Source organism: Rhinichthys klamathensis, unplaced genomic scaffold, assembly GCF_029890125.1.
Source record: "Rhinichthys klamathensis goyatoka isolate OS25496 unplaced genomic scaffold, OSU_Roscu_1.1 h1tg000105l_1, whole genome shotgun sequence".
Classification (NCBI taxonomy): domain Eukaryota; kingdom Metazoa; phylum Chordata; class Actinopteri; order Cypriniformes; family Leuciscidae; genus Rhinichthys; species Rhinichthys klamathensis.
The window spans coordinates 2044376-2058316 of record NW_026606644.1 but is presented as its reverse complement, the minus strand read 5'-3'; the positions used below and the strand labels follow the sequence as shown (position 1 = coordinate 2058316).

The window sequence follows — 13941 nt, the reverse complement described above, 5'->3', positions numbered from 1 at the left end:
ACAGAATGAAGGGAAAATAAATCGCTATTGAGCTCGGACACGCGCACACATTGTAAAACATGTCCGACAGAAAACTGTAAGTCAGCACAAGCACAAAGGGACTCTGTTGCTGAGGGACAGCAGCGGCTGACACTATACACAAGGATGAAACCTTCCTCTATCCCTGTAAAATCACACACACACCATCATTTAATCTAGGCTAATAATTGTATCCACATACCAGTGACACTGCATTTATACATTTGAACATTGTTTGATTCCCTGTAAACCTGTTTATCATGTTAATCCTGCAAGTGAGCAATGCAGTGCAATATAACTTTTTTTTCCCTGTCAACTTCCAGCTAAACTAATTTTAGATCATGGTATAGAGACTATTGGCAGATGATATAAGTCAGAAAAAAATGCCTTTTGACTTCTAGATTTCTATCTTATCCTTGTACAGTCAGCTAAACTTTCTGAAACTTGAGATGGGCTGAGTTGATTTTCTGGAATTTCAGTCCAGCTGTAAAAGGGAACGTCAGCAAATCGACGAGGAAGAGAAGACACTTCTTGTTATTTGTTTAATTTAAAGGGTCAGAGAGGGTGGAAATGGTCACCTAAAACTAAATCACTAAGAACTAAATAATATTTGATGCAAGAACCCTTTATTAACACTGACACTTAAAAAAAATAAGCTCAAAAGAGGAATACAAAAAGGGAATTAATTTCTTGAAGGGATAGTTCACCCAAAAATGAAAATCATTTACTCACCCTGAAGTTGTTCCAAACCTGTATACATTTATTTCTTTCTTCTTTTTTTTTTTTTAAGAATATGGGTAACAAAACAGTTGATGGGCCCCATTGACTTCCATAGTATATGTAAAAAATAAAAAATAAAAAGTACTGTGAAAGTAAATGGGGTCCATCAACTCATTGGTTACCAACATTCTTCAAAATATCATCTTTTGTGATCAGCAAAGGAAAGAATCTCATACAGATTTAAAACAACTGGAGGGTGGGTAAATGTGGACAGAATTTCCATTTTTGGGTGAACTATCCCTTTAATTGTTTTTTCTTTCTTGTTTTACAGTAAAACGACCACTTTGACGCTTCAAAAAGTTCATAAAGAGATAGTAAAACTAATCCATTTGAATTGAGCGGTTTAGTCAAAATTTTCTGAAGAGACTCGATCGATTTATATGATGAACAGATTTAATTTACACTTTTATTCACATATAAATATTGATCAGTAAACATAGACAGAAACTCAACCGAACCTGCTTGACGCGCAAAAACGAACCTCATTGGTTCTTGAGGAACATGAGAATGAACCTCATTGGTTCTTGCTGAAGCTCAAAAGTGATGCGTAACACGAGAATGAACCTCATTGGTTCTTACACGTCAAGCGAACATTCTTGAGCTTCCGTTTACCACAACTGATGTGTGTGTTGATGACTGTTCCAATGTGAATAAAAGCCTAAATTCAATCTGTTCATCATATAAACCGATCGTATCTCTTCCGAAAATTTGGACTAAACCGCTCAATTCATATGGATTAGTTTTACGATCTCTTTAGCCTCAACTAAGGTGATGCACGTATCCTCTATTTTTTGGAACAGTGCTTATATGTTGCCATATGGAAGCAGTGACCTTTACGACCTGCCATACCAGTGCTGGAAAGAGTGCATCCTCTCTCTCTCTCTCTCTCTCTCTCTCTCTCTCTCTCTCTCTCTCTCTCTCTCTCTCAGCTGTTGGGTGGCCGAGTGACGGTCAGGAATGACTTTCTCTCTAGCCTCTCTGATTTCACTGACAGCGCTGTCTATAATGCACTGTCTGAGGATCCTGTTTCAAATGCATTTCCTGCAGTGCACAACTGAAGGTTTTTCACTCCTGTTGAAAAACACTACCGACAACAAAATATCATATTAGCACTTCTGATAGGTGCTTCATGAAGTTATAGTTAGTTATAGTTATATTCACTAAAAATGGAAGTATAGTTATGGGTAACACTTTACAATAAGGTCTCATCTGTTAACATTAGTTAATGCATTAGTTAACATGAACTAACTATGAGCAATATATTTTTTTACAGCTTTTTGTTAATAAAAATACAGTTGTTGTTCATATTAGGTAACAGTGAATTAACTAATGTTAACAGATACAACTTTGATTTTAATAATGTATTAGTAAAGGTAGAAATTAACATTTACTAAGATTAATCAATTCTGTAGAAGTATTGTTTATCATTAGTTCATGTTAACTGATATAATTAAATAATGTTAACAAATCAAACCTTATTATGAAGTGTTACTTATTTTTATAGTGGATTTTTTTTTTTTTTTTTTTTTTTTTTTTTTTTTTTTTTTTTGCATATATGCAAACAAGGCCAGAATAATTAAAAAATAAAACGATAAAAAGTTTGGGTCTTCAAAAAAATATAGTTTGTTAAAAGTATATTTTGTCAATATATTAATTACCTTCATTCTTTATAAATATATTTTTGCATTATATTGCATTAAATATTCATATTTAGTTTCCAAATACTTTTGGGGTCCACTTGTGTTTTATTTCTAACATGGGCACTTTTAATCCACTTATCATCATTCATAAAGTATTGTGAACAGAAAAAAGGAACAAAAATGATTGATTCAGTGTTTGCAACTACAAAAGAAAGAGTTATTTTCGAGAGAAAATATATACAATTCTAGGTTGATTTAAGGTTTGGTTAAGAACCCCATAACTCCAGATCTCACTGCAGAACTCGTTTTCTTCCACTGAATGACTTTTCAGTTATATGAATCATTTTTAAAACAACACAATATGTCAGAAAACCAGTGAAAGCGCAGCATGTCCTTGCATGTGGCGGTCATGTGACCTGAGCCCCTATGCTGCTGTACTGCAGAAGGGTACAGGTAGGGGCGAGTGGAGTTAGCTGGGGTTAATGCAACTCGACTCGCACGGCTCGCCCCATTTCACCCACCTCCCATAAACACTTTTTTCTTTTATTCTTCAACCTCATTCTTTCCTTTCCACCATGCTTTCCTTTCCTCGTCCTTTCGGCAGGTCAGTGAAAGTACAGTACATTTCTCGCACATGCTCAGTAGGCCTGTGTCACACCTTTCACAGAATGTTCTCACCCCACTCGCACACCCTTCTACATGCACGAACCCGCTTAAAACACACACACACACACACACACACACACACACACACATACATTGTGATCCAATAACCACTTTCATTGCTTACATTCATAGTTGAATCTTAACTTTCCTCCCATTTTTAATTGTGCTGCTGACAAATATGACGTGTCAGTGACTCCATGTCTGGGAATAATAATGTCCATGCATGCAGGGATATTTTTACTATTTTACATGGAAAAAAATATATTTATAAAAATGTTAACAGGCTGGAGATGTTGGTTAGTGGATCATTGTCTGAATTTGTGGCAAATACATTTTAAAAATTGAATAAATAATTTAATGAAAACATTACTTATTAAGTAAAATAATATAATAAAATATTGTATAATTATTATATTGAATTGTAATAATTAGTATAATAACCAACAATATTTTTTTAATTAATAAAGTAAAAAAAACTCAATAGGCTGAAATGAAGTGACATTGCGAAGCATTTCAATCTGCAATTTTCCTTTAAAAAGTGTAAAATGCAGTACATTAAACACTATGGCTTATCACTGTTTGGCCTTTTTTATATTTTCTATAAAATTCTATTTTAAATGATCCAAACACATAGAAACTTACATTGAAAAATGAATTAAATAGTAATAATTATAATATAGGCAGACAGCAACAGCTGCTAAGAATTGGTCAGTAAAATTTGTAGTCGGGTTTAGCAACGGTCAATTGAATTTTGAAACTCTAATTTTTGAGTACGAGATACTTTGTCACTTTCATTGGAGTTGCACAAATCAAATTAGCAGAAATGCAGTTGTAAATAAAGTCAGATAGTTTTGAGAAAGATATATTTGCGTGTTCATCCTCTCATAGCTCAGTGTGGTTTCACAGAGGCCAGCTTTTGTAATGTCTTAAACAGATGGTAGAAACTTCAGCTCACAGAATACCAGTCAGACACTTTTTGATTGGCCAGCTCACGGCCGAGGACGTGTGTGTTTTGTTTATTTATTACATACTGCATAGATAGGAGAGCAAACTTACCTCACAGTTCTAGAATGTTCTGCTATCTGCTTTAGCCTCTAATTCTAGTGTATTGCTGACCGGTTCTAGAAAGTGAATTCAATCTGAATCATTTACAACTATTACCAACGGTCTTAGGCTATTGTTAATCCTCTAACGTTGTTTTGGAATGTATGCGTTACCAAACTGCTAATGTGTCGTGTTGTTGTGTAAATGTGATTATCAAATCAAGACTTGTTATTGAAAAGTTCCTAGTTTATTTGTGTTGTGGGAAAAACCTGATTTATAGTATTTTCAGCCTGTGGAGGTCTTCGCTTGTGACATCATCAGTGACCAGGATGAATCGATCATGCCTGTCAACGTATGATAGTGGAGGAAGACCGACCCAGAGAGGGCTTAACATTTAGGGGGGTGTTTGTGTGTGTGATACTGTGGGGGACATCTGACTCCCTGCTATTTTTCCCTCGAATTAACTGACCTGACCTCTCGTCCACAATGTTTGTCTAACATGTCTCCCGCATACTATGGACTTGATCTAGCTCAGGGCTGGCCAATCCTGCTCCTGACGGGCAAACGTCCTGAGTTATGCTCCAACACACTTTCCTGGAAGTTTCTACTTGAGTCTGAAGATCTAGATTAGCAGGTTCTGGTGTGTTTAATTAGGGTCGGAGCTCAGTTCTGCTGGACAGTGGCTTTTAAATGATAGTGTAAAAAGTAAAAACTTTTTTCTTTTGAATAAAAAATCATCCGTTCTAATGTTATTTTAGGAATTCATAATTTGACAATAAACATCTAAATCTTTTTGAGGAAATAAAACCTTCAACTCTACCTATTCAGTTTGGTTTGGAATGTGAAGGGTTAAATGAAAGATGCCGTTTTATATATACACTGTATATATATTTCATCACTGTTTAATGTATCTTGAATCAAATAAATGCAGCCTTGATGAGCATAAGAGACTTTCAAAAACATGATAACATCATATCGACCCCAAACCTTTGAATGGTAATGCATTTTTTTTTATTATTGGGACTTTTGAGGAGAAGTAAATTCCATTTCCAGAAAGGTTTTAGCCCCGTGTGGTCGTCCAGATAGGATCCGTCCACCGGTCTGCATAGTACACGACTGCATAACACTCTGTTAAAGTGCTGGTTGCTGAGATAATTGAACATTTAACTACAGAAATTGTCAAAAAGGCTTTATTTTGGTCACAGCCATGATGACAGCGTCAGATAAGAGAAGGTTAATGACCGTCTTCACTGGACATGCTCTCGCCAACGCAGCCCAGAGACACACACTCATCCTCTCGGGTCACGCGGGGTTACTGTAGATCCATAAACTCATCAGATGAATTTCTCTCGCACTGATGTGGCCAGTTCATCAATACTCCGCTGGTCAATTGAGTGACATTATGTCAGGGCCGATTCCACATGGGCTGAAAGCAGTTGCGAAGTTGCATTCAGATGCATTAGCACAGGGCTTTCCCATGCACTCAATACTGTCAGCTGGAATGGGAACAGGGTGTTCCTTTTATCTACTAACCCTAACAGAGTGAACCAGAACAGAACAGGAGATGCCATTTACTGTCTAGTGTTAATGCAATGAATTTTCAGATGCAAATTTGCCCGATTGGTATAAACCCTTGATGACTCACAGGCAGATTCTATATATAGGCATTTTTGTAACTAAGCATAAGCATGATTTATATCTATATATATATATATATACAAATGAATGACTATTATGTTTTACAGGTACAAATATAACCTAAAAACATTCAAATCAGACTCAATAAAACACGAGGCTTAATATTTGTTATGTTCTTTTCTTCTCCTCACGTTCTTCCTCTGTCTCAGGGTCGTTGTTCCAGAGAGAACTGTAAGTACCTGCACCCTCCTCCTCACCTGAAGACTCAGCTGGAGATAAACGGCCGTAACAATCTGATCCAGCAGAAGAACATGGCAATGCTCGCCCAGCAGATGCAGCTAGCCAATGCCATCATGCCTGGAAGTCAGCTTCAGCCAATGGTGAGGCTCCATTCTTTTAACCTACCCCCTTAAAAAAGCAAGAGTGATTACCCACACATAAGCATTTTTTTGTAAATAAGCATAAACATGATTTGTATTATGATATATATATTTAATGACCTTTGGCTTTTGGAGTATAAAGGCCCATTCACACCAAGAACGTTAACTATATTAGCGTCCACATCAGCAGACAATATAATTCTGTTATTCTAAGTGCAAGCTGTGCTTTTGTCATCTCCCACTTTAAATGCTCGAACTCTTTAAAGCTGGAAAGGATTTTAAAGGATGGATTCTGATTGGCTGTCATTGTTTTTATCTTTCCTCAGCTGGAAAAAAAATCATTTTGAAAGTTATTCAAACTTTCAAAAGTTATTCAAAATAACAAATTATGTACTGTTATTTAACAGATAATTTCTCTGTACTGTTATTGTTAATTTCAGATAATTTCTCTGTACTGTTATTGTTAAAGTTGTGGTGTAGACTCTGCTATTCTATTATATTTAAAACGATTGTTTTTACTATATCTGAATCATTATCATTATAGTTATCGTCCTTGGTGTGAACAGCCTTAAGAAAGGTCCATTACATAGGTAACTTGCCAAGATATTTAATATTTTATATATAATTCATTACATTATGTTGTATTTATTTATTACATATATCAAATACAATAAGGTGGGTTGGTATAAAATATGGGTAATATGTGTTTTTTTATATTTTTGTTATTAATATAATGCATTGATATAATAAATTGCAATGAATTATATTGTTTTAATTAAGTTAATTTATCCCGTGAAATATATGTGTTTTTTTTAAATATTCTTTATAATTTATTATATTAATATAATAAATTATAATGACTTCTATTAAATTTGTCACATGTATAGTGTGTTTTGGTTCTTTTTTCCCTGTTCCCATCTACCCGAGTTTGCCTGAAAAACAGGCTTTATAAAAGACTGTTTTTGTTCTCTACTCCTTTCGTCGTGCGTGTTACTACAACAACCATTCCTGACAATACTGTAGTATAATATATGGGTAATATGTTTTTTAATATTATTATTAATATAATGTATTATAATTTATTAATGTAATAAATTATAATCATTTATGTTATATTATAGCAGATGTATTATATTAAAATGTACTTATGTCATAAATGATTAACAAAAAAGAAAAAGAAAATGCTTTTTTGGACAATGTCATGATGATAATATGAATATGGTAAAAAAAAAAATTAATACCACTAAACCCTGTACTGCCACAGTCCTTTTTTGTAAGCATGGATAATAGTCAACTACCATTATTTTTTGACTCTTGATTGTATAATTTACACAAGTCCCATAAAGTTTCATTTGTTGTTATTTATTGTCTGTTTCAGCCTATGTTTTCGGTCGCGCCAAGCCTTGCAACCAACGCCAGTGCGGCTGCTGCAGCGGCTGCCGCGGCTGCGTTCAATCCGTACCTGGGCCCAGTGTCACCTGGGCTGATGTCGGCGGAGATCATGCCCAACACACAGATGCTGATGGCGGGCAACCCTGGAGTGGCATCCATGCCGTCCGCTGCCAACGCTGCAGCCGCTGCTGCTTCAGCTGTGGCTGCCCAGAAACTCCTCAGAACAGACCGCCTGGAGGTATGAGGTCATCAGAGAGCGATGACATCAGAACACACTGTCATACGGAAACAGCAAATCTATATATTTTTCTTTCACACATACACCAGTGCCGGTTGCATAAACTGCCAAGACAATATTTTTTACAAGTTAGTCACGTTTTTTTTTTCTTTATCACTGTTCAATATCTTTTTTAAGTCTTCTTTAAAAACATATATTGGTCTAATTTGAAATCAAAGAGTAAGAATGATTACTATCTTCTTGTTCTCAATACTCTTGTTCTTAATACTGTGTTTAAAGGAAAACGTTTTTCAAGGGAAAAAAAACTTTGAAATATGTCATTTTGGTGATCAAAGATGAGTTTTAAGGGATACAGTTATTGACTTACAGGCAGACTTTAACATAATGGCTATGTTTATGCAACTTGCCCCATAGGTGTCCATTCCTGCTTCTGGAGGGCCACCTTCCAGCTGAGTTTATTTCTAGCCCTAATTAAACACAACTGAACCAGCTAATCAAGCTCTTCAGGATCACTAAAAACTTTCAGATAGGTGTGTTGGAGATAAACTCTGCAGGAAAGTGGCCCTCCTGGAGCAGGATTGGACTGCCCCTGGAATACACGCTAAAACTCTGTATGCATGCAGGTAGGTTACAGACACAATTAAGAAATAAAGGAGCTGCTGCCCCCTGCTGACCACTGGATGAAAAAACACATTTCCCCATCTGAGACAAATAAATACATTCTGCACACTACATACTACACAGTATATAGTGTACTACACAGTACTATATACTGCCGACTGTTTTAAGAAAAAATATATGTCCAACAGTAACAGTATGTAGTATGCACCAGTAAATAGTGATCTAGCTTTGAAAGCATAAATCACACCCTCTATTCAAAAGAGAGGGTGAATAGAGGGTGTGATCTTATGCTTTCAAAGCTAGCTCACTATTGCTAGCCTTTCTGAAAATTACCTACCATACCTTTAAAACATTTACTGGTGCATACTACATACTGTTACTGTTGCACATATATTTTTTCTAAAAACAAAACAGTAGGCGGCGTCTCCAAAGCCACGCCTCCTTCAAAACACATGACCTTGTACTGCAGGGAGCAAAGCATCAGGAGAGACAGCATTAAACTACCTCATGTCTCAAAGCACATAACATTAAAATAATAATGAACATCAAATTAAAGAGCGCTGACCTGTCCCACCTGACTGCTGCAGATTCATTTCGGCGTTGATAGTGTCGCCATTAAAACGTATTCAAGTTACGAAAGTGAACGCAGGGTGAGCGTGTTGTTTTGGTTCAGGAGGAACTGTAAAAGGTGCTGCTGTTTCGGTTGTGGTGCTCGGTGACTGACGTCTGTCTAACTCTGCATAGCACGTGTGATGCCTGCCTGAGCATCGTACGCCAATGTATGAATTTGCATACGTTGACAGGCAAGTAGGAGCGAATGCAATTATTGGACGAATATTTTATGGTCCTATGCCTTCCACAGACGATATATATACATATAAATACATTTAGACCACTTAACTTAATGATTGCTATCAGGATGTGAAGAGACTTTCAACCAGCATAATAACAAATGTTTCTGGAGCAAATCACCTACCCTGCCTTTAAGCTGTAGTATACTACACTGACACATTTATTGGGAATAAACTGCGGTTTAAACTGGGAATAGTTTACTATATTTTATAATAGTTTATTGGGAATAAACTAAGGTTTAAACTGCACATTTTAGCAATATTGCAATTTAATACACTTTTATAGAGAATGTCTCAACTTTTGGCAAAATAATAAAAAAAGGAATGCATTTCATTGTGGGAAACGATATTCTGGACAATGTACTTCTCCATCCAAGTATTCCACGCATACAGAAAGTTCACATATTATGCACACACTGTATGCATACTATTTTGTTTCAATAGTAGCATTCCATGTTGAACATAATTAAATGAAATGTAAGATTACAGGGTTTCTTCATTAATGAAACTATTAGTGCACATACTAGCAAAACTTTTTTACACTAACACAAAATATGAGATCTCTCAGAGATATGCAAACGGTGAATACATCATGTTTGTGTGTATTCTCAGGTGTGTCGTGAATACCAGCGCGGCAACTGCTCTCGTGGGGAGACGGACTGCAGGTTTGCCCACCCTTCCGACAGCACAATGATCGACCCCAGTGACAACACGGTGACGGTGTGTATGGATTACATAAAGGGCCGCTGCTCCAGAGACAAGTGCAAATACTTCCATCCTCCTGCACATCTGCAGGCCAAGATCAAAGCAGCCCAACACCAGGTCAATCAGGCCACGGCCGCCGCCGCCATGGTGAGCACGCTCTCTACTGTACAGCACACTCACTGTATCCCACTCATCATACTGTATATACAATCAACACTTTCTCAGATGCTATATATTTGATCTCGGGTTAACATTGACACTGTAAAAAAATCAGGAGTCTTTAAATAAGGATTTATGAGCATTTTAGGAATGTTTCTTGTGCAAAATTATATTTTTGACAGAGCTCTATACCTCAAGTCATTGCCATTCCCATTTAAACTGCATAAATACGTAATTCCAACATCCTGTCGAGCAGAGAGCAGTGTCATAATTATTTTTATGTAATCATTTCTGCACATTAAATGTATGTTTGCAATCCAGCTCAATGTTATCCACTGTTGTTGACGTATTGCACAACTGTTTATTGTCAATGAAACCCTGTAAATGTTACGATAATCGATGTACTTGTTAATCTTGATCTCAGTACAGAGTTTCCTAAAAACAGAATGGACTGTATTTCTGCATGCCTTAGTCCTGATATCCCCCTGTATACTGCATTCCAATGATTTGTTTTTATTTGTTTTTTTTCTCACCTACCCAAAATGCACTGCTGCCCCCATGATGCACCTCTGCTTGCTGTTTATGTTAATGCGCTTGAACCCCATTGGCCCATTGCCATCATGTGCTCGCTGCCTGCTAATTAAGACTCAGTCGGCTGTCAAATCACTGAAGCGACCCCTCGAAGCCACCTTTGACCTGGTACTATGACCTTTCACCTTTTTGCTTGGCATGTTGCTTTATTGTAGTGTCTTAACCAGAAAAAGGAAAGATAATTTGCAAGCATAGTCCTTTTGTTATGTGTTTATTTAATGCCTCTGTTGTGTTCTATGTTACCATGTCGTGTGATCAACTGACTGCGGCGAGCATATGCTCGGCTTTGACCAGAAACAAGATATGCTAGTCTGCCGCAATCAGATCATCACACATGTGTGTTATTCCAGGGCGTGAGGACAGGGCCAGATGTTCTAAACTCTAGTCACATGGCTTCTATATGTCTATACAGCATTTAAGCTCAGTGTCTTGATAGGGTGCATGTTTAGTATCTCTGTATAGTGCATGTGTCTTTGGGAGGGGTAGCAGCAGAAGAATACTAAAGCTCCACCACCAAAGCAACAGAAAAGATCTAGTCTCTTTCTCACACTTATCATGGAGTGAGCAGTGCAGTTTATTTTTCTTTTATTTTTCTGTTTCTTTTATTTTTCTTTTTTTCGTCACTTTTGTCTGCAAAACATTTGAGTAGTGCTACGCTTGCTTCATTTGCATTGAGTTAGCCGTATGGATGTTGTAGTGTTAATGAATTAATATTCTCCTGATGTAAAACTAATAATGTATATCACAGATGCTCAGAGCTAATTTAAGTAATAGCGAGAGAAACTGGCTCTTTGGCTTTTGCTTGTGCCGTAGAAATGTATTAGCTGCCGCTTGCTTGCTTGTTTGTCAGAATCAAGCCCTGTGATGTGTTTGCCCTCTGATGATAATTCTGTCTTTTTCTTGTTCCTTTCCTGTTTTTACTCTCTTCTACACGTCCCAACCTGTTCCCCATTTCCTCCACTCCCCTTTCCCTGTGGTCTTATCGGAGCAGGGAATTCCTCACAGTGTCATGCCACCTTTACCAAAGCGGCCTGCGCTTGAGAAAGCCAACGGTGCCGCGGGCATGTTCAGTACTGGCATGCTCCAGTACCAGCAGGCTTTGGCCAACATGCAGTTTCAGCAGCAATTTATTCCGTCAGGTAGGACTTCCTGTCACCCCTGACCACCCCTTGACCTCACCTTCGACCTTACTAAACCACGAGGGATGCACAAAGACATGGGATAACTTTTTTTTTCTTTTTTTTATACAGAGACAGGGTTCCCACAGCCATTAAAAAGAGTGAACATCAGGGAAATTTCTTGCACTCTGGTGTAAATACTAACATAGAATATTTGCATTTTATTTAGTAACATACTACAGTAAAATATAATCAATATTTGATCATTAATAATATAAATGTATAATAAATAGTATTGTCATAGTTATGTCATATATACTTAGGACAATATTTTAATGTAATATAATATTTATTATAATAATATAACTATAATATAGTAAATAACAAAGTATATATATATATATATATAGTATAATTAGCTTCACAGTCCAGTTTAAGTAAGTTCAGTGATGTTTCATTTTTGTTTTAAAAAAGTTATTCATTTAGTTCATTTATATAATATATATATAGCCGCTCCGGAGTAAACCATGATGTCATCGTCTAGCTCAGTTTAGTTCTTGTATAATAGTGTCAATGCAGGCAGATCAATATTATTGTTGAATATTAAATTAAATGTTAAATTTAATGTCCCCAACTAAGCAAGCCAAGCCAATGGGAACAAAGGTGAAAAAGGTGACATAGTGTAGACATTTGTATACACAGTCTATATACAAATATATACAAAATATTCATACTTTATTATAATATTTGTATTTTTACAATAAATTATACCATACTATCATGTTATACTATATTTATCAAAAGTATACGATAAGTATACTATATATATATATATATATATTATTATTATAATATATTACATTATTACTATACTTATAAATATTTAAAAAATGTAGTCTGGTTCCATCAAAGCGCTGGCATGCAGCGCTGTTTACACCTGGTGCAAGTCTCTCCTTAAAAATGATTTCTAAAAATCCTTATCCAGTAATATCAAACTCCTGGAAAAGTTAGGAAAAACCATTTGGTCAGAAGGTGTGGGAACCTTGCAATATGCGCACAGTAAACTAGTTTCTCTGTATCACCTCATCATTGTATCACGTTACTACTCTGGTACATACTTGTAGTTGGGTTCATGGCTTTCACTGAGAAACACAGTTGCCAATAACCTGTAATGCCCCTGTCATACTAATGTCTGCTATGATGATTGCCACAAATACACATGTTTCTGTGAGCTCACAAATACACATTGTCCCTTCCTGAGTTCATGGTTTTGTCAACTAATCGGTCTCTTATGGACATCATGCTGTATCACTGTAATGATTATTGTCTTCCTTTAATTATGATTTCTTCACTCTAACCAACCTTGTGATGGGCTGTTGTGATTCTTCTCCCTTTCCAATCCACTTCCTGTTGCAATGCATGATGGGCAGGCTCAATATTGTGCATGACCCCTGCAGCAAGCGTGGGTAGGTTTCTAGACTTCGTCCTCTTAGTTGTTGTAACGCCCTCAAAATCCACATGGCCGACAAACTGGCATTGATAACTGGGCATCTTTGTTAGTGCTTCACATATGAAGCATTTGTATATCTGTGATTTGAAGTAAAAGTCAACATGAAACGGCATTTGCTACACATTTTACTTCCATAATATGACATATTTCCAAGTGAAACGGAATATTCAAGAAGATATATAGTGGCAGAAATTGATTTTATCCATCAGGAATTGCATTCGATTGTGAAAAGTGGCTTTTAGACATTAGAATAGGGAATTGGAGGGGGCGGCTGAAAAATAATCTTGAAAAGTATGCATCATGCATATTAAGAAAGTAAATGGGAAGCATTTTGATTTCATGTTGACTTGAAATATACACAAATATTTTTTCTTGTACTGTGAGTTGCAATTCTAGCAATTTGTGTATTGTTTTGTGGGTTTTGGTGGCTTTTTTAATAATAGATAATTCACCTAAAACAGAAATTTCTGTCATTATTCATTCACCCTCATGGAAGACAAAAGGAGAAATTTTGAATAATCTTACCATGCATGTTCAAATGGGCTGAATGAAGAATGAAATCTGAGTGATTTTTAAAGTGCCCCTATTAT

At 36.3% G+C, this 13941-nt stretch overlaps 1 protein-coding gene across 10 annotated transcripts in view; it reads left to right on the top strand.

Moving 5' to 3' along the window:
* The window catches only part of mbnl1 (muscleblind-like splicing regulator 1), a 71040-nt gene that overhangs the window by 49061 nt on the left and 8038 nt on the right, over window positions 1–13941 (top strand). For 6 of the 10 annotated variants that reach the window (XM_056253507.1, XM_056253506.1, XM_056253508.1 and 3 more), the window contains exons 3-8: window positions 5996–6166; window positions 7545–7796; window positions 9881–10120; window positions 10778–10831; window positions 11715–11862; window positions 13272–13307. In XM_056253507.1, coding sequence (XP_056109482.1) covers window positions 5996–6166; window positions 7545–7796; window positions 9881–10120; window positions 10778–10831; window positions 11715–11862; window positions 13272–13307 — 901 coding nt within the window. The remainder of the gene's footprint in view (window positions 1–5995; window positions 6167–7544; window positions 7797–9880; window positions 10121–10777; window positions 10832–11714; window positions 11863–13271; window positions 13308–13941) is intronic. The other 4 variants (XM_056253511.1, XM_056253509.1, XM_056253510.1 and 1 more) reach the window with 3 other exon arrangements.